The following is a 27,825-nucleotide window of genomic DNA, read 5'->3' on the forward strand; positions in this document are numbered from 1 at the left end:
GTTAATAAGCATGATAAAACTAAGGAAAGTCAAATTATTGAATATTCGAATAACTTTTCCGAGGTTTAAAAAAATTGTGTTTAAATGACACATCAACTAAAATATATAATTATGCGCCTTTTTTCATAAGAAATGTCGAGTATTAACTCGAAAAACGTATTTCATTTATAAAAAAATAACCATAGTCATGTATTGTACAAAGTTACAATATCTTACTTGAAGTATTACAAACTATTTCTTGTCAACTTGTTTCCAAAGGAATCTTTTGAAAACAAAAATTACAGAAAAATGTTTTCTGTGTATAAATGTGTAGTAGCTTGATACGGAATATTTCAAGTACCTTGTTGTGACTCGTGATATAGTGAGAGTACTTCAAAAGAGTACATTTTGCAGGTATGCTGTGTATTGGATAATTTTCAAGTGTTTGCGTCCTCCAGTTCTGATAGTAAACGAGCTAACGGCAGCTATTCCGCCCGCAAAACTGTCGCACGTAGTAACTGCTGCGCTGCCCACGTCGAGGCATACCTGTCGGTTATTACATTTATGGATACATGCGTAAAACAAACCAGATAAAGTGTACGCCTAATGTGAAACTCTACAAAGTATGTAATTAAAAGTTTCAGTATTAATATTTAGGTTCTTAATAAATTTATTAACCCTCTTAATTACATGAGCTACATGAAAAAAAAATTACGTACAAAACACTGATGCACACGATATCTTCGTAGTGTCATGAAGTTTTTCAGTTTTTATGATGTATGAATTAACACCCCGTAGTTCCTTAACTGGGCGTCTCATCGATAACAGAAAATCCAAACTATGCGGCAGCACTTCTGGTAACGGAACGATATTGGCGGGCAAGAGCGCCTTCGTGCGAGTGCAGGCGGAATTACAATACCCCGTCGCCTCCGTCCGTCGGTCACGTGACTTGCAGCCAATCGGATGGCCCGAAAAATTATATTCGTCCGTCCGTCAAAAGCTAACTTTTGGCGGAGGACGGACAGACGGACGGATTGTGTCTATGGTTTTGTCCGCGGCAGTCAATTGTTACCAGAACTCAGGCCTGCGGTGTTTGTGCAGATCGTTCAGGTTCTTTTGAACAGTAACACTGGGGTTCTTAAAACTCATGTCCAAACAGTTCAGTCACGACTCTGAATTTTCCCGAGGAAATGCTGATACAATACTTACATAAACATGACATAAATAGCAAACAACGTCTATCTAAATCTCAGAAGGGAAAACGTGGATAGTTGGCAGCACTTATTTGGGAAAATATTCTGACGGATGATGTGAAATTGTAAAACGCTTGGCTAGATGCGTGGCGCTGACGGACGAAAGAGTGAAGTTGGACTCGCAATGATCCGTCAGCCATCCGTCCGTCCGTCCGTCCGACCGTCCGTCCGTCCGTCCGTCCGACCGTCCGTCCGTCCGTCCGTCCGTCCGTCCGTCCGTCAACGAGCCGAGCGATTCACAAGCATCCGCACGTCTGTCAAATACCTTTTTTTCATTAAATGCTGCCAACAGACCAATAAATCTTAAATACTAAGAAAAAATTATCTTGCATAGAAATAATTAAATTTTTATCGCTATGATATTTATTCAAATAATTTCAGTTGTTAAAAATGTATTAAATGTATAATAATAACATTTAATTGAGCAAATAAACAAATTAATTTACTTAAAACCTATTAAGACTTTAAAGGTTTCCGGCAATAGGTATCTTGCTAACATTTTGGAGGTTATTTCATCCGCCCGTCCGTCCGTCGAAAGTTAAAGCTTGGTAAGATTTGACGGACGGATGGATGGAATTTTCCGGGCCATCTGATTGGCAGCAGGTCACGTTATTGACGGATGGGACGGGTGACGGACGGATGAGACGGGTTATTGCAGTCCCGCCTTCCAGTGTCTTGAGCCGGCCTGGAGCTGCCTGCCTGTGCAGAGCGTGTGTGGCCGGGCAGCAGCCACGCTCGTGGTGCTCACTCAGGGCTGTCCATCGTACCAGTCCTCGCCCCAGCGGTCCGCTCGTGTAGCGTTCGAGCAGGATGTTTGTTTGCAGCGTCCACAACGTATCTCAACTTGTCTGTACTTGATCAAGCCTTCTTAAGATGCTCATTGGGGAATAACAATGTCACATCCTTTGGAACGCTACGTGTTCTCATTGTTTATAACTGTTCACGGACGTTTCAAGAGCACTTCAGTCCAACCATCGACTTGAAGCAGAAGCAGATGTATATTCGCTTCATATCTCCATGCCACCTAACGAATCCACGAAATAATTGTGGCTTGAATTGTTACCAATAAACTGTGTGGGATGTGAATGGAACAGAAATATTTATGCAAAATTACAGATATTTGTAAATCTATACATTTACATGAAACAACTTTATCACTACAAAATAGTGTTCGCAGTAATACTGGGTTCGGATTATTACTCGGACATTTATGCTTTGGGTTGTCCCAGTACTTCAAATAGTTAAAGTTATTTGTAAACTATTACCAGAATAGCTTCGAGTATTACCTGCACATATTAATAAGCATGATAATACAAAATAAAGTTCAGTTATTATATACGTATTATATTATCTGTTCCATTGTTTAAAAAAATGTTAGCAAGAAACATCAATTAAAATATAATATTATCCACCAATTTTAGCCATAAATGTTCAGTATTGTCTCATAAAACAAAAATAACCATATCCATGTGAGTAGTGTATAATAGCCGAATCTGGGACAATGCTATTCTTATGGGACTACGACATTGTGGTGGATTGCTGTCGTGGCTAGCCAGTAGTGAGGAATAGGCTATTTACGATGTTCTCGATGCCGATGATCGAGGCCTCGGGGGTAATCTTGGATAACGTCACGTCCGCCATCTTGGAATCCACTATTTTGAAAATCTTTAATTATCAAGTTAGAAATTAGGAAAACAAATTCCAAAATTCATCAAAAATCTTATTAATTTACTGATTGATAAAATTGTTTTCCGTCCTTGGTTCCATAAATGTTAATTTTATACAAAAATACTTATTTAATAAAATATTATGAAAACTCCTAAAAGAGACATTAATTGCTCGTTTACCAGCTCCAGACTTATTCGATCCATTCCTGTACTTGGGTCGATCCTTGGTAAACGCAAAAAAAAAAAAAACTTATTTTATTAAACATTGTAAAAAATTCTAAAAACTGCTTAAATTCCTCATTCACTAGCCGCCAGTAAGCTGCTGATGCCATCTTGGCAGCCATATTGAAAATTCGTAATTATTAACCAGAAATACGGGAAAAAAATTTAATATCCTAAACAAATAAGCAATATTTTACTGATTAATTGGACCGATTTTGTCCTAGTTTCTATCCTCGTTCGATGAAAAAATATATAATTTCAGTTCAAAAATATTTATCTATTTTTATTTAACATTGAAGTGATAGGTTCGAGAAAAAAAAACAACAAAATTATAAATACAAATTTGTTTCACAAACACTGCAAGTACAAACAAGGAAATTACTAGCGTTTCTTGCTATCTGCAGTCTTCTTAGAAGGCAAAGCGAATCTTTTACATGTCTTCGTGTGTTTTCAGGGCAATTCTACACGATAGTCGATTAACCAGGCATGTCTATTCAGTGGCCAGGCACGAAATCGACGGCCAGATTTATTCAGTTTGTGGTCGTCATGTTAGTCAGCAGCTAGGCATGTCCAGTCAGCGACCAGTTGTTGGCTAGACACGTCCATTTGGTGGTTAGGCATTTCCAGTTTGTGGTCAGGCTAACACGACCAGTTGGTGGCCAGGTAAATCAAGTTGGTGGCAAGGTGCGCCCAGTGACCAGGAACGCACATCCTCCAGTATGTGGCCAGGCACGCCAGATAGTTTGGACAGACACATCTATCAAGTTGGTCAGGCATGTTCATTTGGTGGTCAGTAGCTAAGCGGTCTAATATTTCGATATTTGGAATACCTTTCAAACATGTCTTGTATAGTGTCAGAAGTGTAGGCCAAGCTTCTCCGAACCAAGAGATATTTTTCATCGAATCTTGGCGAAATTTTAAACAGGTAATGCATGTTCAATGTCATACGTATAGACCAGACGTCGCTGAACCACGAGGCCAATCACAACCTGACTACAGACTTGTCTATTCACAATAAATAAAAAAAGAACGAAGCACAATAAAAAAGGAAGCACTTTTGGAAGAACATTTAAATAAAGGAAGCACAATTATAAAAGGGAAGCACATTCAATAAAAGGTTTCACAATAAAAAAGGAAGCATATTTGGAAGCACATTAAAAAAAAATAAAGCACTATCGGTAGATTTGGAATTAATGACTCTTTTAAGATTTTTCGTCATATTTTATATTATTTTTGCCTCAAATTAACTTTTTTGCATGGAGCGAGTATCGAACAAGGACGGAAATCAATTTTATCAATCAGTAAATTAATTAGTAATTTTTTTGATAAATTTTAGAATTTTTTCTGAATTTCTAACTTAATAATTACAGATTTTAAAAATAGTGGATTCCAAGATGCCAAACTTGACGTCATCCAAGATGGCCGCCGAGGCCCCGATCATAGGCATCGAGAGTCGGGAACATCGTAAATAGCCTATTCCTCATAATGTCGCATTCCCATAAGAATACCATTGCTCCAAACCCGGCTATTATACACTACTCGGGTTTCATACAAAGTTACAATATCTTTCTTGTAGTATTACCAACTATTTCTTGACAACTGCTTTCCAGAGGAATCTTTTTGTAAATGTGCAGAAAATGTTTTTCTGGGTGTATTGCATCGCCCCGAGACATGCTTGTAATTGGTGATTAATTAATTTACACCTATGACAACTTTATATTTTGGCTATTTGAAATGTTATGGTATAGTTAGTTATGTTGTTTAAAAATATTTATTTAGCAATAGAGACATCAGGCGTGTATTTTAACATATCTTGATCTTAACCAATAAAATTTTCAGTTTTGTTTTAAACATTGAATTAAAAATGTATGAATTTGTATAGCTGTAAAGCCAGTATTGATTAATTTTTTTTTAAGCTTTTTCGTAATATTCTGGTTTCACAATAGTATAATAAAAATAAAATGAGCTATCTGTATTTATAATTTCTTTACCGCTTTCAACGGGTGAATTGTCAGCGTTTATAAAAGTCATTTTTATGTGGGATAAAATATTTGGGAACTAATTTTTTAGAGTCTGGAATACTTCATACCACGAATGTCAACATAACAAAGTAATTAAAAACTAAATATGGTCAAAATATGTTCGAACTTTCACTCACATGGCATGTTTCAAATTCCAAATCCAATGAAATAAAATTTCAACCTATACAAGTGTTTAATTTTTTTAGTAGGTTTTATATGTAACACTAACAAATATTTTTTTTTGGGATAATGCAAATAAAGTTTCAGACATGGAATTATAAACATGTTGTAATTAGTAGCTGCGCATGTTTTAAACCAAATTTCCCAAAAAAAAAAAAACTAGTCTATTTTAAATAATATTGAAACAAAATAATAGCAATAAAATGGTATTATTTTGATTAATTGTATTGTTTTAATAATTACATTAAATACATTAGTTTAAGTAGTTAAAATTCTCTGTAATAATCAGATAATAAATTATAAACGTTTTAAAATAAATTTTAATATTTTGTATATGATTATTTTTTTTTAAGATGCTGGCGATTATATCATCTGTAGCTTAGCCATGAAAAGGATGTTTCATAGTCCAAGCGCTAGAATCCTGTGGAATGGAATGTGATCGGAAGCAGGTGAAGGTGTAGCTGTGTTCAGTGAGCGCGGCGCTAAGAATGCGGGAGCGAGTGGCCGAGTGGGCAGGAGGAGAGGCGCCGAACCCTCACCGCAAGGCCGCCGCGAGTCTCTGCGGAGGCATTTCCTGTCGCGGGCCCCGCCGCCTGCCCGCGTGGTGGCAGACACTGCAGGTGGGGCCGTGACCGCTCCGCGCGGCCGGCCGTGACGTCACACAGGTCCCCGCGTGTGGCGTACACTGCACCGCTCCACCGGGCGCCCAGGATTCGCAACTCCTTGGTTTTAGATTCAAGTGAATTATTAGTAGGTTTCTTCTAAATATATGAAGATGTGTTTCCCAATAATGTTCGTGAATTTGCAGAATTGTACTTCCATTTACATGTAGAGAGATCAGTTACTTCGAACATAAACTCATAAAAATTATTTTTTATGTATATATTTTAAATAAATATTTTAATCTGTCAACAACGAAGCCAGAACTAGGGAGTGGGCGTAGTTGCTACGAAGATCCAGTTATCTGGAGCTATGAAGAAACCTTTGTTTATTTAAGGTGTATTCTTAGTTGGGAAGTGCGTTACATTTAGTGTATTTCCGAAATACTTTACCCTTTCACACTAACAAATATTCATTGGAAACCAATGGATTCAATTGATGTACTGACATTAAATTGAATGTAAATTCACTTTAAAGATGGGATTCTATGAAAATGATTATTAAAATATTTGAACTGTTTTATTAATAAAAAATTATTTCCTTTTAGAAGTTTGTCTGCTTACACACACGCTCATATATATAACATGATATATATAATTATATATATAAATATATATTACAAAAATTAAACTAGATTAAAACTATTAGTTTATTGTTTTTTTTAATTTGATCTAATTTGTCTTCAAATTACTTGTTCAAATTAATAAGAATGTTTTCAGGACTCAAAACGATTTACATTAAAGTAGAGAACTCAATAATAATTGTACTCAAGAAAATCTAAAGGGTTAGAATGTAGGTATATTTTGAACGACAGGATAGCCTAAATCGTGATGTTTTAGTGACGTCCTGTGTCATTCAAGGGTTTGAGTTGGATCGAAACTGAATATAATTTGAAGCAAAATGTAATTGCGAGAAAGAGCGTCAATTATTACCTTCATTTTTTTTTTGTTAAGTGACCTACTAATTGCGTCGTTATACATCAATATACGTTCACTTCCTGTGTTTCCGCAGCTGGGCATCGCGACTCGGAAACGCAGACTCAATGTGGTGTAGACTGTGTGTTGTCTTGAGCGCACGAGACCACCCTTGGCCTAACATGCCGCAAGAGGCTGATGCAAGCTGTGGAGGGTTCAGCCGCGCACCTGGTATTGGTAACATGGACACGCCGTGAGCTGGTGGCCGAGGCTTATGAAGGCGACTGTACGGGCTAGCCGCGGATCTCGGTTCCTCGGCAAATAAGCCCAAGTACAGGGTGTCCATAAAATAATGTTCCAGATTTAATATATTATAACATTTTAATTTATACTATTTACAACAAATCATACATCAAATGACAGTTTAACTAGCCTAGTTTTTTTAACAAATGTTTAATATGTGCACCATTAGTTATACAGCGCATATCAAACCTAAAGTCCAATTCTTCCCAGACTTTGGTTAACACGTCCGGAGTAATGGAAGCAATAGCCTCTTCAATTCTGTGTCTCAAGTCTGGAAAATCATTCGGTACGGCAGAACGTAGACACGATCTTTTATAACGCCCAAAAGTAAAAAAAAAAAAAAAAAATGCACGGCGGTATGTCCTATGAACGTGAAGGCCAGCGAAAATGAGTTCTGTAGTCTCGACCATTACGACCAATCCAACGGTCAGAGATTTCGACGTTCAACTACAAAGAGATTCGTACAAAGAGATTCCAATGGGGAGGGGCGCCATCCTGTTGACATACAAAGTTTACAGCTTCACCCTATACTAATTGAGGAAAGAGACATTCTTTCGCGCTGCGAGCAAGAAAACAACAAAGCAGCACTCGCGCATGCGCTTATCTAAAACGGTTTGAGTTTCTCTTTAATTGTGACCAACCAACACTCTACAACACTTACAATTGATACTATTAAATTTTATAACTGGGGCCGTATTTTACATAGTAGTTTGCAGTACTTCCTTGCAGGTCGCCGCGGTATGGCGTTGCAGCAGGAGTGTGCGGTGCGGATGTTACGTCCAGCGTATCGGGTCACGAAGACAAGGCTGCTCGGGTTGATCCACAATTGGAACAACAGACACACGTGTTCTTTGAGTGGTTCTTGCATTGGGTAAGGTTGATTCAATACTCGTGTGGTTTTGGACATGCACCATTGCTGATTACACTGTATGTCAGTCTGTTTGAGCCTGAGGACGGGAACAGATCCCAGTTTCCGAAACGTCGCAGCTGTTGGCTTAGGAAGCCTACTCTGTTCGTTGTGCTGTCGTCGTTGTGGTGTCCGGAATAGCTGTCTTGTTGCATCGCCGGGTTCGCCCGTGCGTCTGTATGTTGTTGTGTTGTTCATTTTATCTTTTTAATATCATCGTCGGGTTCGTCTGTTTGTCATTGTGTTTCCAAGGTATTTTTTTGTTTTTATTTACTGTTTTTGTTGTTACTGTCTTGTTAGTGTTAGCCCACTGTTTGTCTACGCGGTAATAATTTTTAGACTAATTCCGTAGTCGGAATTTTTTGTGCTGTCTATGTTTTAATTTTTTTTTTAAATCGCCTGATATTGGCTATTTTCCTGTGTGTTTGCATGTTTATTAACCTTTCTTGTCCGTTATAGAGTTTTCTTATGGAGTACATAGTAATCAGCAATGGTGTGTGTCCACAAACTCTCGAATTAAAAGACACATGTTTTCATTACAAGGTTTAGATGTTAAGTATTAATGTGACACTGAACACATTTGAAGTCACTCGAAGTAAAATATAAAACACTTGTTGTTTTCATACTCGCCTACGCACCAACCAGTTTTACTGAAAAATAAGTTGGATTCAACATATTTCCGGTACGCTACGGACAGTGTTTGCGCGCGTGGTTTGTATCCGTACTTGGTTCGGAGGGCATGTGGCAACGTGGCAACGCGGCAACGTGGCAACGCCGAGCGCGCGCCCAAACAAACAAGACTCCCCCCGCTGCCAAGGGACTTCCCTCCCCTCCCCTCCCTGCCTGATTTATCTCTGCTGCACCCTCTGCCCCGTGCTGCGACCCAGGTGATAAGCACCTGTGATGCGACGCCTTGTTTCCTCACTTCTGAGATACCGACAAGTGGCATGCTACTTGCCGGCCAGTGCAGTGGTGGGACACTATAACCCCGTTTTCCCCTTATTAGTATCAAGTCTACGCAGGAGAAAAAAACAATCTGTACTTTTACAAAAGAGTCCTTTGAAAACTGGTTGGCAGTAAATAGTTTGTAATACTACAAGAAATATACTGTAACTTTGTACACCACTTGTCTGCAGTTATTTTTGCACGTATGAAATATGTACGTTTTTAGAGATAATACTGAGTATTACGTATATTAGCGCATAATTTTATATTTTAATTTTGGTTTCGTGCAAGCGTCATTTTTTATTAATGAAAAAGGTAATCGAATATTAAATAATCGGACTTCATATTGTTTTATTGTGCTTATTAATATGTGCAGTTAATACTGGAAAGGTATTCAGGATACCGTTTACAAATAACTTTAACCATTGGAGCTACTGGGACAATACAAAGCATGTCTGAGTAGGGCTCCGAACCCAGTATTACTGAGAAAACTATTTTGTAGAAATACAATTGTTTCCATGTAACTGTAAAAATTTACAAATATCTGTAGTTTTACATTGAAATTTCTGCTCCATTTACAAGAAAAATTTCAATGTCAGAGTGTTCTATACCCCAGACCCCTTACCAAATACACTGTTAGGTGTGTGCAGACGATGCATGATGCAGAACGATTCTGGTTTTTTTCGCGTCGGGACAAACATTTTCCGCGAAAAGATTTCGAGGCCAGCCGTGCGGCGAGACACGTGCCCGGTGATTGGTAGAGTTTGTTTCACGTGCACGCCCACTGTCCTGTGCGGTAGCAAACGCAGCCTGGATCGCCCGACCAACCAGGGCAGTGGCTTCTCTCGCAGGCGGCCGCCAGTCGCGCGGACATAGCGTGTTGCAGTCCAGTGAGCGGACAGGTGGATGCCTACCCCAGTGCATGCCACAAACTCGCTCTATGACTAACCCGGGCACACACACGGTGTGCAGAGCTGTCTGTAAAGTCTGTTTACGGACGATAGTTTAACGTGACAACGTCATAACAAAAAATTAATGAAATGATCGATCCAGAAGAAAAGGAAATATCATATACGGCCTGAGACTGAGCCGTAATAGGTTTTTGCAACCAAACCATTTAGGCATTAAAAATATTATATTAAGAGCCACGGAAATTTCGCGGATTCATTTAGTCGCAAGCTAGAATGCAAACCTCCACACTGTCGCACTGTGTTCATGATTGGACCGCAGTTATCTGGACACGATCCTCTACGACCGTGAGCCAACGACGCCTAGCTAGGAGAGAAGTAAGCGAATCAGGTAGAGCCAAATAACAAGGATAAAATTGTTCTCGCTAAGTAATCAACCAATGGGAAAGTAAACATGGGTCGAGCACACCTATAACTTTGAATTCTATCCTGAGGCCAGAGGAATCCGCGAAATTTCCGGGACTCTAATTATATTCTTTGAGGAAGAAATTTTTTTTAATTTTTCTATCTTTTGTATTATATAATGTACCTCTGCATACTTTTATGAATAAAATTGAATCATTTTTATTGAATTATCACTATTTTGTATGGATACAAAGGAGTGAAATGAAATGTGCAATTTAATTAATAAATTTACTTTTATTTGCATTCATTAATTCAAATATATTTATTACTTTTTAAATGTTGCGTGCGCAGTTTTTATTTTTAAAAGTACAAAAAAAAATTCGGAGCTGCCGGGATTCGAACCAACAATCTTAGATTTAAAAGCTAGCTACGCTAACCACAAGCCCACAAGACCATACTTTAAAACGTGAAGTTTCAGATGTTATATATATATTTATAAAAATTTTGTTCACGATAGGGGAATAATATTATTTCGTTTTTATAACACGATTTGATAACAAATACGCATCCCAAATACACCAAACTTTTGAAGCTGGAACCGGAAACGGAAACTATCGCGAGTGTTCATTCTTCTGTGCTACCAAAAGACACAGATTGGGTCAAAAATGTCCAAGTTAGCCAATGTATCGAGACCATCGCCCACACCACGCATGACGTCAGAGGGTGACGTGGGCCAGTGTCGTGCACAGTTGAGGACCGGGCCGTGCTGTCCTTGGGGCGCGCCGAGTGCGTCGAGGGACGGCCTTGGTCACACCATGGCCCCCGGCACGTCGCGGCACAGTCATAGGACGACGACGACACACTCTCTACTTTTACAATAGATTCATTCGGAAACCAGTTGCCAACAAATAGTTTGCAACATTGTAAAACACATGACTATGGTATTTTTGCAATTATGAAATAAGTTTTTTTTAGAAAATTTCTTATGAAAATCGGCCCATAATTTTGTATTTTAATTGATGTTTTATTCGAGCAGAATTGTTTTTGAGTGATGGAAAAAAAATAATCAAATGTTCAATCATTGAACTTTATTTTGTTTTATCATGCTTATTAATGTGCGCAGTTAATACTGGAAAGCTATTCAGGTAACGGTTTACAAATAACTTAACCATTGGAGCTACTGGGTCCACACAAAGCATAAATGCCCGAGTAAGAATCCGAACCCAGTATTAATGCCAACACTTTTTTGTAGTGATATATATATATATATATATATATATATATATACACACGGGTTAGATACAACATGCAGTACACGTACGAAGTGTGTGTTGACGATGCCGCAGGCGCTAGAAGTTAACGACTACGTATTTCATTGTTAGTGCAGTCCTCATCACCGTTGAAATTTTGCGGGTACTTTAAATATCAAAAATTGCCCTTTTTTTCAAGTATATATATTTTACAGACTTGAAACTTCACTTGAAACTTCCTTATGTTACGCAGGATGCCATTTTCCGAAAATTAGATCCCATGGGTGGTTAAAACCAGGCAACAGTGGGTACTTTGGCTGCATGAGAACAGGATTTTTCATTGTTCATGCCTTCTGCGTCTCCATGGCAACTGGCATCGCGCGGCAGTGGCGTACCCACAAGGAGGGGCATGTAAAATGAGCGGCGCAAGAGTGATCTGCCTGTAGACTTCCGTAGCGAAGTACGGGTATATATATATATATATATATATATAATTTCGGTTAATTAATGCTATATATATATATATATATATATATATATAGCATTAATTAACCGAAATTGGTGGGGGAGGTCAGCACGGATAAGTGAAAATCACGGATGAGATCGAATTCAAATGTATTTAGGTTATACATTACAGCAAAATTTTGTAAGTAATGTATACAAAACCAATTTTAAGCTTAACCCGGGTTTCTTCTCACGGGAAATTTGAGTGCGTTTCTTCGTCCCTTCGTTTCTACTGTTAATACGTAGTTCTTAGTTTTACTCCTTTATTATTTTCATTTCGCGGGTTTGGTTTCATCCCCCCCCCCCACCCCGAAAAAAATATAATTTTTAGTTCAAAACCCTTTTAACCGAATGCCCGGTTAATCGGGTCACGGATAATCGAGGTTCTACTGTAGATGTTTTCATGTAAATGCACAAATATCTGTAACTGTGCAAACTTCCATTTTCAAAAAAAGAAAAGCAGAGCGCAGGAAGAGGCGGGACCCCCGCGCGTGAGGGATGTGTCGAGGAAGAGGAGGGGGAGGGGGGAGGGTAGGACTGGCTCGGAGCACGCGAGCCGCGAGGGCACTCTCGCCCGAGCCGGAAATGAGCCCCGCCTGCTCCCTCGGCGCGACGGGCGTGGCCGGGCCTCCAGCCCTCCAGCTCTCCAGCCCTCCAGCCCTCCAGCCCTCCAGCTCTCCAGCCCTCCAGCCCTCCAGCCCTCCAGCTCTCCAGCCCTCCAGCCCTCCAGCCCTCCAGCTCTCCAGCCCTCCAGCCCTCCAGCCCTCCAGCCCTCCAGCCCTCCAGCCCTCCAGCCCTCCAGCTCTCCAGCCCTCCAGCCCTCCAGCCCTCCAGCTCTCCAGCCCTCCAGCCCTCCAGCCCTCCAGCCCTCCAGCCCTCCAGCCCTCCAGCTCTCCAGCCCTCCAGCCCTCCAGCCCTCCAGCCCTCCAGCTCTCCAGCCCTCCAGCTCTCCAGCCCTCCAGCCCTCCAGCCCTCCAGCCCTCCAGCCCTCCAGCCCTCCAGCCCTCCAGCCCTCCAGCCCTCCAGCCCTCCAGCCCTCCAGCCCTCCAGCTCTCCAGCCCTCCAGCCCTCCAGCCCTCCAGCTCTCCAGCCCTCCAGCCCTCCAGCCCTCCAGCTCTCCAGCCCTCCAGCCCTCCAGCCCTCCAGCCCTCCAGCCCTCCAGCTCTCCAGCCCTCCAGCCCTCCAGCTCTCCAGCCCTCCAGCCCTCCAGCCCTCCAGCCCTCCAGCTCTCCAGCCCTCCAGCCCTCCAGCCCTCCAGCTCTCCAGCCCTCCAGCTCTCCAGCCCTCCAGCCCTCCAGCCCTCCAGCCCTCCAGACACCAACCCCCCAGCCCTCCAGCCACCCAGACCCCAACCCCCCAGCCCCCCAGCCCTCTAGCCCTCCAGACCTCCAGCCCTCCAGACCCCAACCCCCAGCCCTCCAGCCCTCCAGCCCTCCAGCCCTCCAGCTCTCCAGCCCTCCAGCCCTCCAGCCCTCCAGCCCTCCAGCTCTCCAGCCCTCCAGCCCTCCAGCCCTCCAGCCCTCCAGACACCAACCCCCCAGCCCTCCAGCCACCCAGACCCCAACCCCCCAGCCCCCCAGCCCTCTAGCCCTCCAGACCTCCAGCCCTCCAGACCCCAACCCCCAGCCCTCCAGCCCTCCAGCCCCCCAGACCCCAACCTCCCAGCCCTCCAGCCCCCCAGCCCTCCAGCCCTCCAGACCCCAACCCTTAGCCCTCCAGCCCTCCAGCCCCACAGACCCCAACCCACCAGCCCTCCAGCCCTCCAGCCCCCCAGTCCTCCAGACCACAACCCCCAGCCCTCCAGACCCCAACCCCCCAGCCCTCCAGCCCCCCAGATCCTAACCCCCCAGCCCCCCAGCCCTCCAGCCCTCCAGACCTCCAGCCCTCCAGCCCTCCAGACCCCAACCCCCCAGCCCTCCAGCCCTCCAGCCCTCCAGCCCTCCAGACCCCAACCCCCCAGCCCTCCAGCCCTCCAGACCCCAACCCCCCAGCCCTCCAGCCCCCCAGACCCCAACCCCCCAGCCCTCCAGCCGCCCAGCCCTCCAGTCCTCCAGCCCTCCAGCACGCCAGCCCTTCAGCCCCCCAGTTCTCCAGACCTCCAGACCCCAACCCCCCAGCCCTCCAGCCCCCCAGACCCCAAACCCCCAGCCCTCCAGCCCCCCAGCCCCCCAGCCCCCCAACCCCCCAGCTCTCCAGCCCTCCAGCCCTCCAGCTCTCCAGCCCTCCAGACCCCAACCCCCCAGCCCTTCAGCCCCTAGACACTAACCCCCCAGCTCCCCAGCCCCCCAGCCCTACAGCCCTCCAGCCCCCCAGCCCTCCAGCCCGCCAGCCCTCCAGCTCCCCAGCCCTCCAGCTCTCCAGCACTCCAGCTCTCCAGCCCTCCAGCCCCTAGCCCCCAATCCTCCAGCCCCCCAGACCCCAGCCCCCCATCCCTCTAGCCCTCTAGCCTTCTAGCCCGCCAGCCCGCCAGCCCTCCAGCCCCCCAGCCCCCCAGCCCCCCAGCCCTCCAGCCCCCCAGACCCCAAACCCCCAGCCCCCCAGCCCTCCAGCCCTCCAGCCCCCCAGACCCTAACCCTCCAGCCCTCCAGACCCTAACCCCCCAGCCCTCCAGCCCTCCTGCCCTCCAGCCCCCCAGCCCTCCAGCCCCCCAGCCCTCCAGCCCTCCAGCCCTCCAGCCCTCCAGGCGAAGGTTCCTGCTCGCGGAGAGCTGGCTGGCCGGGCACCAGTCACGGCCCACGGCCTGGAATAGCCCCCAGGGGAAATGTCCCGGAACCTTTTTACAACTAAAATCTTAAACAAACGTTTTATATCCAGCTTCAAACTAAAATTCTTACGATGGTTTTTCTAATACTTTATCTTAAAATTATTTAATTTATTTCCTGTTAAATTAACGTGTCACGTGAGGCAATAAAATCTAATATAGGATCACGAACACTCGGTTGAAATCCATGACATGCTAATGACAATTAAATAGATCCTTTCCCCGCAAATATGGGTATGCAGTAAGAGGAAGGCAGACGACCCAGGAAGGTACAAATGGAAAGGGCTGGAGCCGCCATGTAGGTCTACAGCAGTGTCAGCGGCGCCTGTCTCTCGGCTGCTGCTAAGCACTTTTCACTCTGGCAGAAGGATACGTATATCATTGGTGGCACCGTGAAAACTGAGACAAGCTACGTCAGGCAGATAGTAGCGATCTATAAGTTGCTAATTGGTGTCTGCGGATTTTGTACCTTTGATTAGTGAACTGTTTTGTTGTCACTACGGAATATTTAGCGAACCAAACAATTTTATGGCGGCCGGAAACTTGTTTTCAAGCGTGTGAGAAATGACTCGAAGGGTGGACTCAGGGCTGATTGGCGTGTTAAAATGAAGAAAGATACTGGGGAAAATGATAGGGAAATTATGAAATATGAAGTTATTGTTGTGATTATTCCAACGTTATTCAATCAGTTGGAAAGAAACTAACAAGATCCCTGGTCACATTGGATTAAACACTTATTTGATTGAAACTATTTATTCTAGTTTAATCTCATGAATACTTAGTACATAAATTATTGGTGTGCCGGAATTGGCAATGATTGCCCATTAGTTGGTTCGATGTACACATTCAAGTATCACTCACCTTATTGGTTGCTCCAGAGCTGCATTAAGTACGCTGTCTGTGACCCGATACTTTACTTTTCTGGTTGGTTTTTTTTTATTGGCTCAGAGTCTTCAACATAAACTAGAAAAGGGGGGGGGGGGGGGGGGGGGGAAGGAGGACTAAACTTTGGGACAATCTTAAGTTAAAAAAGTTTACTTTTAGCCTAACTTGAAATAAAATAACGAATTTTCCTTAGCCGTATTTCATTTGTATTCATACCATCAATAATCGCACATTTACTGTTTCGGAAAATCAATAAATACATGCTCTTTGTTTTATCGTAGTCTAACTACCAATAATGAACAGTAAAAAAACATTTCATGGCCTGAAAACTAATAAATACAAGATGCTACCCTCGGCCTCTACAGAATGATTCATAAAGAGATACCGCCACTCACTGGGCTTATCCACACATCATTGATAGCAAAATATGCCACATAAATGTGGGTTCTTTTCTTAGTATTTACTGAGTAGTTCGTAACAACATAAGTATGACGAATACAATATAACCTATTAAGAGGTAAATACAGTGATACATTATGAGCCTCTATTGTTTATAAATTTGAGCATTACATTTGCGTGTAGCAAGCTTAAAAAATACGTTCACAAATGTGCCCGTCTTCTTCACGCACTTGCCGCGTTGCTTTACGTGACTGCACACGACTGTCTTTTGTTACTGCAGCGACTTGCACGATAGCTTGTTTGTGCAGTCCCGTATCAGACAATGTCCATCCATCCACATAAGCAATAAGCTTATTGTAAGGTATTTAGAATTCGTGGTAGGGACATGTTATTTCGCGAATAAAGATATCCAGATCAGCTGCGTGGTAAAACACTGTAGCTACGTCTGTGTTTCGTGACTGGTCGAGTTTCTTTCAGATATGTCTACGGTAGGCACCAGGCCAACGGGGCATTTGCTCAGGGCGCCAGTTTTGGAGGGGCGGGAGAATTTGAGGTGTGCAAAACATAGGAGGCCAAAAAAATTTGAGGGCCGGGGAAAAATAAGTTTTTAAACTTACGTTAATGATTTCATTTTCAAAAATACATGTTAGGGGGTGATTTAGTCTATAATAATTTCAGTACGCTTTAAAATACTAGGCCTTAAACCAAATACTTTATAAATAGGTTTAAAACTCGTTTAACAATACACCTACAATATACTGTAACTCGTGTTTTATTTATGCAGTTATAACAGCCGTATAAAACTGCAACAACCACTAATTAAATTTCAATAAGAAAAAAGACAAACAGCCCATCTCTTTGAAAAACCTTAGTATTTAGTTGCATAATATGCTGCCTTGAAAGCTTGTATTTGTACAATTGTATGATGTGTGGTGAGAACTGGCAAAGGAAGGAGGGCGGGTAAAGAGTGTCTGCCGGAGCGCAAGCTGCCTGCAGTCGGAACCTGGTCGCCAACACGCATCAGATCACAGCTATTCTGCGCGTCCTGAATAAGGCAGTTGCAGTCTAGTGAGCGGTCAGTGAGTGGCGGTAACTCACGCTGAATCACCCTGTACACCGGCCGCTGGGCAGCTGCGGCTGATGGCAACGGACCCGTCGCCGCTAATCTTTATTGCGAGGAATGCGTGGCTGATGAAGACGAGTCGCTTGTCTGAGCCGTCGCGCCCGGCCCGGCGACCACAGCGTGTCCCAGCTCCCGGCTGACACGAGCCTGGTGAACCATTCCTGTCAACAGCCACGCAGAATCCTGGTCTTCCATCCTCTTCGACTGATAGTGATAACCTGTTCGTGGAATATTAGGGGTGTACGTCCCGTTCCAGGTCTTTATTTTATATTCACGTTCCACACAGTTCAACTTGCCGACTTTTTGAGTGGCTCAACTTTCACGAAATGAAATTATATATATCGTGTACTGTTTGCATAATTAGTTAGCAAAGTTGCATTCTTAACTTTTTGTGCATTATGAATAATAATAGAATGAAATATACAACTGTAACTATTTATGTTTAAAATCAATTTTACTGGCTGCTATGAGATATGATTTAATATATTTCAGATAAAAAATTATTTAATTTTACCTGGCCTCTTAAAATCATCAGAATATTTTATTTTTTAAAAAGGCTAAACCAAATTAAATTAGCCACTATAATTGATTTAAACACAAACTTTTTCAGTTATTTATTCCATTTAGTTAGCCTTACCCATACTGCACTAAAATATTAAAAAATTTAACTTTATTAGCTAATTATGCAAAAGTTTACTCTCTCTCTCTCTCTCTCTACACACACACATATATATACACACATATACATATGCACATATAGTTAAAGTTTGGCTTTTCAAAGAGTCTAAAAGTTTAACCGTGTTAAACGTAAAAATAAAATAATTACCTGGTACGGGACATACGCCCTTACAGAAAAGAGTGCACCGAACCTATCAACCTAAAAAAAAAACGTGAAAACACTCGTTATTAGCCTTTTTCGCAGTCCAAAAACTACATATTAAAATCGAAACCATGAGACAAACTTGTAAAGACAAGTGTAATGTATTAAATGACATTAGTAATAAGATATCTTAAAAAATATTTGAATGTTTTGCAGATGACGTGCTAACGCTCAGGCGAAGACTATCGCGGGATCGAAGAAAATCGAAGAAAATAATTAATTGTGTGGAAAAACAAAGTTTTCAGATATCATTTCTTGGGTGGCTACAGATAAATTTCTATGCTTCGTGGTGTATTTTTTCTCGCTGTTTGAACCTAATAATTATAATGATAATATCATTTTAAACGGTTCATATTGATTTGGTCGTGTAATTATTATGGGACCACAAAAATAATTTTAAACTCTTAAAATAAATCTTTTCTCTCCACTTCCTTATGTAATGTAGCAACACCGAGATGGCTACACATTACTTGTATAAGTCTTAATTCTTTAAAAATTTTCTCTTTGTCATGATTAAACTAGTTATAAATAAATTCTATCAGAATCCCGAGATGTGTGGATACTGGCTGTAAAAGCCGACAAGTTTAGCTGGATGTAATATTTACTTCGAGTATCCTAGGCTCTCCGCTAGATGGCAGAAAGTTTAGTGCAAGAGAGAGGAGGGTGTTTACGGAGCTTCAAAGTAGCAATATAGACGCTACGAACACTATCTCTCTCTCTCTCTCTCTTTCTCTCTCTCTCTCTCCCCCATTATCACATAAATGAATTTACAACCCTGGCTGAACTTCTAAGAATTGATTAAGGCACATAATCACAAAAGGGTCCCCTAACCCAATTTTCTTTCTAAAATATCCTGCAGTTCATATATAGTTTTTTTATAAAAAAATATTTTAACGTATTTTATGGGCACGAACGTGACAATAGTGATTTAGATTAAGAGAGTTGCAGCAAAGAATTAATTTGTATTTTGAAATAATAATCTCTTTAATAAGTAACTAGATAGCTCTTAAAGTGATTTGGTTAATACCCAGTGCGGGTGTCCGCTAGTGCCGCCACGGGGGTCCACTAGTGCCGCCACGGGGGTCCACTAGTGCCGCCACGGGGGTCCACTAGTGCCGCCACGGGGGTCCCCTAGTGCCGCCACGGGTCCACTAGTGCCGCCACGGGGGTCCACTAGTGCCGCCACGGGGGTTCGCTAGTGCCGCCACGGGAGTCCCCTAGTGCCGCCACGGGTCCACTAGTGCCGCCACGGGGGTCCACTAGTGCCGCCACGGGGGTCCACTAGTGCCGCCATGGGGGTCCACTAGTGCCGCCACGGGAGTCCCCTAGTGCCGCCACGGGTCCCCTAGTGCCGCTACGGGGGTCCACTAGTGCCGCCACGGGGGTCCACTAGTGCCGCCACGGGAGTCCCCTAGTGCCGCCACGGGTCCCCTAGTGCCGCCACGGGTCCCCTAGTGCCGCTACGGGGGTCCACTAGTGCCGCCACGGGGGTCCACTAGTGCCGCCACGGGGGTCCGCTAGTGCCGCCACGGGAGTCCCCTAGTGCCGCCACGGGTCCACTAGTGCCGCCACGGGGGTCCCCTAGTGCCGCCACGGGGGTCCACTAGTGCCGCCACGGGGGTCCACTAGTGCCGCCACGGGGGTCCACTAGTGCCGCCACGGGGGTCCACTAGTGCCGCCACGGGAGTCCCCTATTGCCGCCACGGGGGTCCACTAGTGCCGCCACGGGGTCCACTAGTGCCGCCACGGGAGTCCCCTAGTGCCGCCACGGGTCCCCTAGTGCCGCCACGGGTCCCCTAGTGCCGCTACGGGGGTCCACTAGTTCCGCCACGGGGGTCCACTAGTGCCGCCACGGGGGTCCGCTAGTGCCGCCACGGGAGTCCCCTAGTGCCGCCACGGGTCCACTAGTGCCGCCACGGGGGTCCACTAGTGCCGCCACGGGGGTCCGCTAGTGCCACTGCCTGTCACCCATTCAGATCGACCGGTATCCAGACCAGCGCCCCCGCCTCAGACCCACTCTGACCTACTCGGGCCCGGCAGCTACGGGCGGGGTTGTAGTGGAGGTCCTCGAACAGCCAAAATGAGTGCTGTGGCGCTTTCTTCCTCGTTCACACATTCACTTCTGCAGCTGTCGCCTGTATACTTTCCACGAAGATTGGGTATTGAATTTCGGGTGGCCATTGATGACGCCTTCCACCTTGACTTCACCAGACACACTCTTTTGGCTTGCAGCAACTGTAGCTTCTTTAATCATCCGACGGCCCTCCTCTGTTACAGCCTCAGCACGCCGTTCGATTGCCTGTTAAAGCCGCATTAACTGTTGTGCCATTTTATTTCATGTTCAGCTAGCTGCTGCTCCTGTTTGGACAAGTTGCTGTTCTTATTGTACGAGATGTTGCTCCAAACACTGCACTAACTGTATGCTGGTTTCGTCAATCCTCTTCTTCATTTCTTCCTGAGCAGCCACTAGTTAACTTTACACGTCTTCTTGTGCCATTACCAGCTCGTTTCGCATATCTTCTTGTACCTTTTTCATCTCTTCCTGGCCCTTCTTCATTTCGTCAGTTTCGCTCTTCATGGCCTTCCATCTCTTCTTGGCTGTTTTTTACTTCACTTTTCATTTCGTTCTACATCTTTTCTTGGACCGTATCTTTTTTATTCTTTATTTTGTCTTAGTTACTATCCATTTTATTCTTCACGTCTTCCTGGCCACTCTTCGTACCCCTTGTTTTTAATTCATTCATTAAAAAAAATAGCCAATAAGTTTATATTCTCTTCGACAGCCATCTTCCTCGTTAACATTCACTGTGTCCTATATAATCGTGTCGTAATCCTGTCACTCAAATTTCACCTATGACCTAGCCTAAACTAATACTTGAAACTAATGTTAACTGTGTTATATATAAACTAAACTTACTTTATTTCACTCAAAACTCAGTTCTTAATACTACCTTTATTCTCGAATATTTAAATTATAATTTTTTTATGACATAGTCACAATTTACTCTCCACACGGAGCTTAGTTCGACGGTAGCTCTCTAATGCTCGTCTCTTACCACGCGCCTCTATCTCAACATACTTCCTCGCACTACTTACTCTTCCGCTGGTCCAATAGAAAATCTTAATTTGTTACATTTTTGTACGATATTATGTGTGTTATTTTGCAAAGAGTTATTAACGAATTTTACAATTGTGCTTTTGTAATTGTAATGGTTCTTAATTTTGTTTAGAAAAATGGGTTTTGACCTGAATCATAATTTTCCATTAGGGCTATCAGGTTGAATTGTAATAAAAATAACTCTCATTGCATGTCTTTAGTTGAATGTACTTTTATGTTCATCCCGTTTAAAAATAACTCTCATTGCATGTCTTTAGTTGAATGTACTTTTATGTTCATCCCGTTTTTTTTTCTTTCTAGTTTTTAAAAGTGCTGTCTGCTGACAATATGTCTACATATCTTGCAACATAATTGGGACACTATATTCTTACAGTGTTATGTCTACCACAGATCGCAGTGAACTGATCTACTCAATGTAGTAAATAAAAAATAAACACTGGAAATTTTAAACTACTCTTGACCTTTCAATTCCTTGGATAACAACTCCCACGAGAGGTAGCCATCTGGCCTCTCGCTGTGCCCCACTCTGCTGGACTCAGATTTACCTCTTGCTGAGGAAGCATCAATGGCCTGCTTCCTGAAGCGACAGTTAACGAGGAAACCTGTTCCGTGCTAAAAAAAAAAAATCGACATAATACTTAACCCTAGATCTCTACACGTCAATTGGCGGTCAAGGATTTGATTTCAAGAGGGTAGAGTTCTCACCATCTTAAATTCTGCAAATATCAATACACAGATTGCAGTACAGCTTTTATTCTACAATTTATGGCACCATCGGTTTTAGGGTTAACATTGTAGGGCCGATGTAATAATTATACCTATTGTAGTCGCCCATAGGAAATAGGGTAGTTCCTTCTTGTAGTTAGAGATTTGTGATTGTTAGTAAACATCGCACGTTTTATAGAAATATTAAATTGGTAGGATGCTATTTATTCTCCTTTATGCCAAAAACTTAGATAAAAAACTCAAGATGAAAACTGTAGCAAAACGTTGAAGAATACAAGATTATAGGGATTTATTCTTTTTAAAAGTTCGGGAGGGTCGTGTGTTCCTTGAACCCCAACCCTTCCTCATGCGAGTGTACGGTATCGCGCTGCGCCACTCCACGCTGTACACACGAAGCTGCTGTGAAGGACGAGGCACGGTGCGGAGCTGGCATTGCAGGGCGCGTGTCCACGTGTGTTGCAGTGGGAGGCATGAGCCGGCCTGCCCCTCAGGTGAAGAAGGTGCCGCCACCAGCCGTGCCCGACGTGTTCCGCCACTCGGGCTCCAGCTTCGGGTCGGCGGGCTACAGCAGCAGCGAGGACACCTGCTTCCTGGCGCCTGTCGAGGCGACGACCCGAGGCAAGTGTCGCCTGCACGCCCGACCTGTGGCTGCTCCTGACGGCTCGGGTGCTGATTCCCGCATGCATGGGCAAGGTTCAAGCCCATACCACCTACGTGTGGTAGGGGGTGGCACCTGCGAGCTCTTGCTCGTGCCAAACAACGGCTGACAGTGGTTGGCAAATCTCTGTTGGAGAAAATGCCAAATGGAGGCGGCCTTGCGCCCTCTGGAGCGGGCGGAGTCATGTCGAGATGCAAACGTTGTGAGCATTATAATTATAGTCGCATCCACCTCGGGTGAGCGGTGGGAAATACGATCCAGACAATTGTATTGCATGTTGTTGCGCTTGTCGCCAGCCAAACCCAGCGTTTAACTATAAGTGTACTCCCTGGACTTGATTACCATGTCATGTAATATTCTTCAGATCATGTCATTACTATTTGCCTAATGTGTATGTACCGAATAATGTTTTTCTGCATACATTCCCATGGAAAACTGACAAGTAACCTATTTGGATTTCGTCAGAGGAAAGGTGCACTCTAGGAATGGCCCTCCTGTGACAAATGACACTACATAACATTGCCTGCAGATCTTATAAATTAGCGGTGGGCCAAACAAATATTTTACGCGGTTCCAGGTCCTGAGGCATAAATTACTGCAACCATACAAACACATTTGTAGAAATGCAGCATTTTCTTTAATTTCGCCGATGAATTTCCAGTAGAAGTTACAGCATTTTTCTTGTACTTTTATAAAAAAAATTGCTTGACAAGTAGTTTCCAATTGTTTTGTAACTTTACTATTTTTTTAAGTTAAAACAGCTTAACTCTCGGACTACGGTATTTGATAGGAGTTATTTCGTGAATGGAACGGAAATGTGTAGACACGGTGCTGCAATCTGTGGAAGTCACAGAATTCTAAAAGATTGCTTTCGTAAACATAGCAGAATTTACAACGCGCATATATATTAAAAATAAAACTTTATAATGGTACAACTATCATTTAATACTTTATGTTCTATTTTATAGACTTCAATTAATGAGAACTTAAATATAATGCATTACAATTTTGACAATCCTTATTTAACATTGAAATACAGAGATAGCGCAGCGTTAGTCATACTGTAGAGACGCAAGAAACTGTTCGACGCCATGAAAAGTAAACGAAAATATTGATTAAATGTTTACTGTTAAATCAATTATTGAATCAGCTCAATCATATTGGTTTTTTTAAGAAGTAATTTACAAACTGATCTTTTTTGTTCAAGCAAAAACAAATATACGTGTTTATACTTAGTGTTAAAAAACATCCTTTAAAGTGTTTCATGTAAATTTTGTTTTAATGTATCTATTGGACTGCAACTTTTAGTCTGAAAAATAATAAAATCTTAGCTCCGCGTTCGTAATGCTTTAGAGTGTTAAATATATCTGAAGCCATGTTCTTTCCAACAAAATTTTCCATGCTAATATCATAGGTATTTTTTAATTTTCGATTATATCTTGCAATGACTTTTTGAGTTTACTAAATGTATTTCAGAATAGTTTCACTGTCATAAATTTTACTTTGACAGTATATTCCTGATGTTCGCGAAAGTTTACACACACACACACACACACACACGGGTGCATGTAGCCAAGCCTGGGTTCACCATCTTGACGACTTCGGCTCGTGACTATGGCAGGTTCTGCATTAATGCGCATTGGACTTTCAAGCTGTTAAATTTTCGCTGTGTAATGCGCGCTTATTTCAGTGAATACTAAAATTTCTCCGTCCATGCGTCTAAAGAAGTATAACCTCAAAACGCAGGCGATGATAATTCTGATCTAGAGGGAAACGTCACAGGTTCAGCGTTGAAGCATTTACTTACATGCGTCTCGTTCGGTGCTTCTGTTGTTTGGCTAGCCTTGAGAAATCAGTATTACCATCTTGCTAACCAGAACTGTAGTTAGTTTTTAAAAAAGAGAATAAATGTTATCTTTTTTTTTTATAAAATGAATATTTTTCGTATATTTATCACGTTCGGCATTACATACACACGCACGCAAGTCCAAGCACACGTGTCCAAGTTTCGTATTATAAGTTTATTTGCAACATTAGAATACTCATGAATCTACTGTTACCGAGGTTAAATGTTTACATATCCCTGGCGAGTATTGAAAGACTGGCTCACTATTTTACTGTACCTAGCCTACACTACAGTCGTTACTTCAAGAGGCAGCCACATTCGTGTGTCGTAACGTCTCGCCGACTTCGCGGTCATAAAGTACGACGGGAGCAAACACTTAGCCGGGCCGGAAGGGGTGGGGGTCCGGGGGTCCGGTACCCTCCCTTCCAGGGTAAAAAAACGAACACATAATAAAATCATAGCAGATAAGCTACTTATGGATAATTTTATAAGGATTTTTGTAATACTTAGTGGGCTGCAATATGTATTTCCTTCCCATTATAGCCCAGCATGCCTCGTACACAGAAGTAACAGGAATTTTGTTTCCAAGTAGTCTGTATTTAATGCTAGTTTGCACATGTGTTACTGTAAGCATGTCATTCATAAACTAACATGTGTGTTTCATGTATTTAATAACGTTAGTATATGTGTATTTATGACTTGTGTTAAAGAAATCATCAAATAACTGACTTAAGATCAACGTATTAAAAACAATCCAATAAAAACCAAAGTATGTAATGTTGAGTTTTTTGAAGCAAAATCATTACTTAAATTTATACTTTTAAAGGTTGGAGTTCCTAAAAGTTTGCTATTCCCTGAGATTTTATTTAAGTGTGACTGTAAATTTTCTTTTAAAATTCTGTTATATAGAAATAAAAAAAAAAGAATTAATGGTTGTACTGACCCCTCCTTCACAAAATCCTGGCTTTGGCCTTAATGGGAGGTGATCGAATGATAATGGAGGATGGACGGGAGTACCCCGAAAAAACCCTCTGGCTCACGGCAGCGTCCGCCACGTCTCCTACTTGCGGGTTTGACCTCGCCGGGAATCGAATCCGGATACCTTGGCGGGAGGTGGGTAATCTTAACACTCAAGCACTAAGGAAACAGTCGGTACTTTCAATTGTATGCCGCAAATCATACAAATATCTTTGAGACGAAAACCGATGTTATGTTTTTATCAAAATAAGTTTCCATTTGTTCAGTGTGGGTAGATTTAAAAGGAAGACTGTCTATTGCAGTCATCATCATGGTGCGTTCTGGAAAATTCTTCTTAATTTTTCGTTTCATTGTCCCCAGATCATCTCAAAACAATCAACTCAAAATTGTTTATAGATAACACTTTTTTTTATATGATAATTGTAGTAGTAGTGTACCAGTTACTTCAAGTATAATACTTAAAATGTATCTATGGAAAATCTTGGCCAAGTTAGTTAATTTTCAAAATTGGAACAAGTAGAAGATTTTTTTTTTAAAAACTGAAAAATTACTTGAACTCTCTTTATATGAATAATATTGCATCCGATTACAGTTATTATTTTCTCCTAAGAGTATTACCAAAAAAAATTCGTTTAAAAACTTTTTTCGTAACACCACCCAATTGCTCAAGGAGTAGAAAAAATACGGGCGAAGGACAAGAAAATTCATAACTATGCACAGTATCAAATAAGTTCATAGTTATTTTGCATCTTATAAATACAGTATGTCCATAAAAGAATGTCCCAGCTAAACAAATTTTAATAGTATCAACTTAATGGTTGTAATGTGTTGATTCAAGGTCACAAAGAGTAACTCAACCAGTTTTATATAAGCGCATGCGCGAGTAATGATTTGTTGTTTTCTCGCTTGCAGCGCCACCTACGCTAAATGGCGATTCCTGAGCGTAAAGCGTTTTGTGTTCTGCAATTAGCTAAGAGTGAATCAGTAATTTCAGGGCAACGTGCGTTCCCCATTGGAATCTCTTTGTACGAGAGTGGTTGAACGTCGTAGTCCCTGACCGTTCACCTGACATAACGCCAATGCGATTTTGTCCTTTGGATTTTGTAAAAGATCATGTCTACGTTCCGCGGCTACCTAATGATTGACCAGAGTTGAGACACAGAAGTGAAGAGGCTATTTCTTCCATTGAGCCGGACGTGTTAACCAAAGTGTGGGAAGAATGGGACTTTAGGTTGGATGTGAGCCGTATAACTAAAGGTTTAAGCACATATTGAACATTTATAAGAAAAAAACTAGGTTAGTTTAATTTTACGAAAGATTTGTTGTATCTAGTCTAGATTAAACTGCGTAGGCACTTACGGGCTGTGTTCTGTTGCCAGATGGTTGTGACCACAGCGAGGTTTATGCGATGGCGGGCAAGTCGCCAGGAGGACAGTTCTCTTATCCGGCCTTCACGTTTCCTGGACCACAAGTAAGTTACATATACTGATAACCCAGCACGATCGCTTTTGTACTGTTGGTAAATGTCTGCTGTTTGACTTGCGTTGTACTGTTAAAGGACATTGCAGTGTTTTTTTTAAATTAATAAATTCATTATCGCTGTCTCAAACACGTAAGACTCCTTGTCACTCACTTTGTTTGCAAAAATAATCCTGGTCTCCACGAAATATTTTTGTGAACAGCAAACTAATTTATTTAGATTAAAAAAATCACTCTTTTAGTGACAACAAAATGTTTATCATCATGAATCAATTAAGTGGAAATAAAATATTTTTGTCAACATAAAATATTTGGTGGGAACAATATTCAAATAACTCTTTGTGGTGGCCTAGTAATTGTGTTTTTAGGGTTGAGTTAATGAATCAAAGCCATGCTTTAAGTTTTAGGACAATTTATAGGGATGTTTAACTATACAAGTATTGCTTATAAGATTTCCTAGTAAACTTTGTCGCCAAATATTGATGCTTCTTAATGCTACCTGTTGTTTGTATAAATTCAGGCAAGTATTCAAAACTTTTTTTTGGCTGACTGTGTCTTCGCTCACTATAGAGCATCCCACTCTTAGATTGCAGTATGGAAGTAAATGGGCGCATTCTCTCTCTCTAACACACGCCGATTGCCGTTAGCACTGTCCTTGTTTCTTCGTGCGTTGTTGCCAAATATCAAACGAAATTTAAAATTTTAATTTTTGGACCAAGCTTTTTTTCATATTGTATAGAATCAAAATACGCATCAGGCAATGCTTATTTTGAATACTTAACAATATTTTAAGTGTCCGAAAAAATTAAAAAACATAACTTATTCGCTGCGAACTGTTTTGAAGTATTCCGATA

The 27,825-nt window shown here is 42.2% G+C and overlaps 1 protein-coding gene across 6 annotated transcripts in view; it reads left to right on the forward strand.

Annotated features, from left to right (window-relative positions):
• LOC134527522 (caskin-2) overlaps positions 1-27,825 on the forward strand; it is a 386,358-nt gene that overhangs the window by 303,537 nt on the left and 54,996 nt on the right. For all 6 annotated transcript variants that reach the window (XM_063360267.1, XM_063360265.1, XM_063360263.1 and 3 more), the window contains 2 exons: positions 22,473-22,628; positions 26,872-26,963. In XM_063360267.1, coding sequence (XP_063216337.1) covers positions 22,473-22,628; positions 26,872-26,963 — 248 coding nt within the window. The remainder of the gene's footprint in view (positions 1-22,472; positions 22,629-26,871; positions 26,964-27,825) is intronic.

This window comes from Bacillus rossius, chromosome 1, assembly GCF_032445375.1.
Source record: "Bacillus rossius redtenbacheri isolate Brsri chromosome 1, Brsri_v3, whole genome shotgun sequence".
NCBI classification, from domain to species: domain Eukaryota; kingdom Metazoa; phylum Arthropoda; class Insecta; order Phasmatodea; family Bacillidae; genus Bacillus; species Bacillus rossius.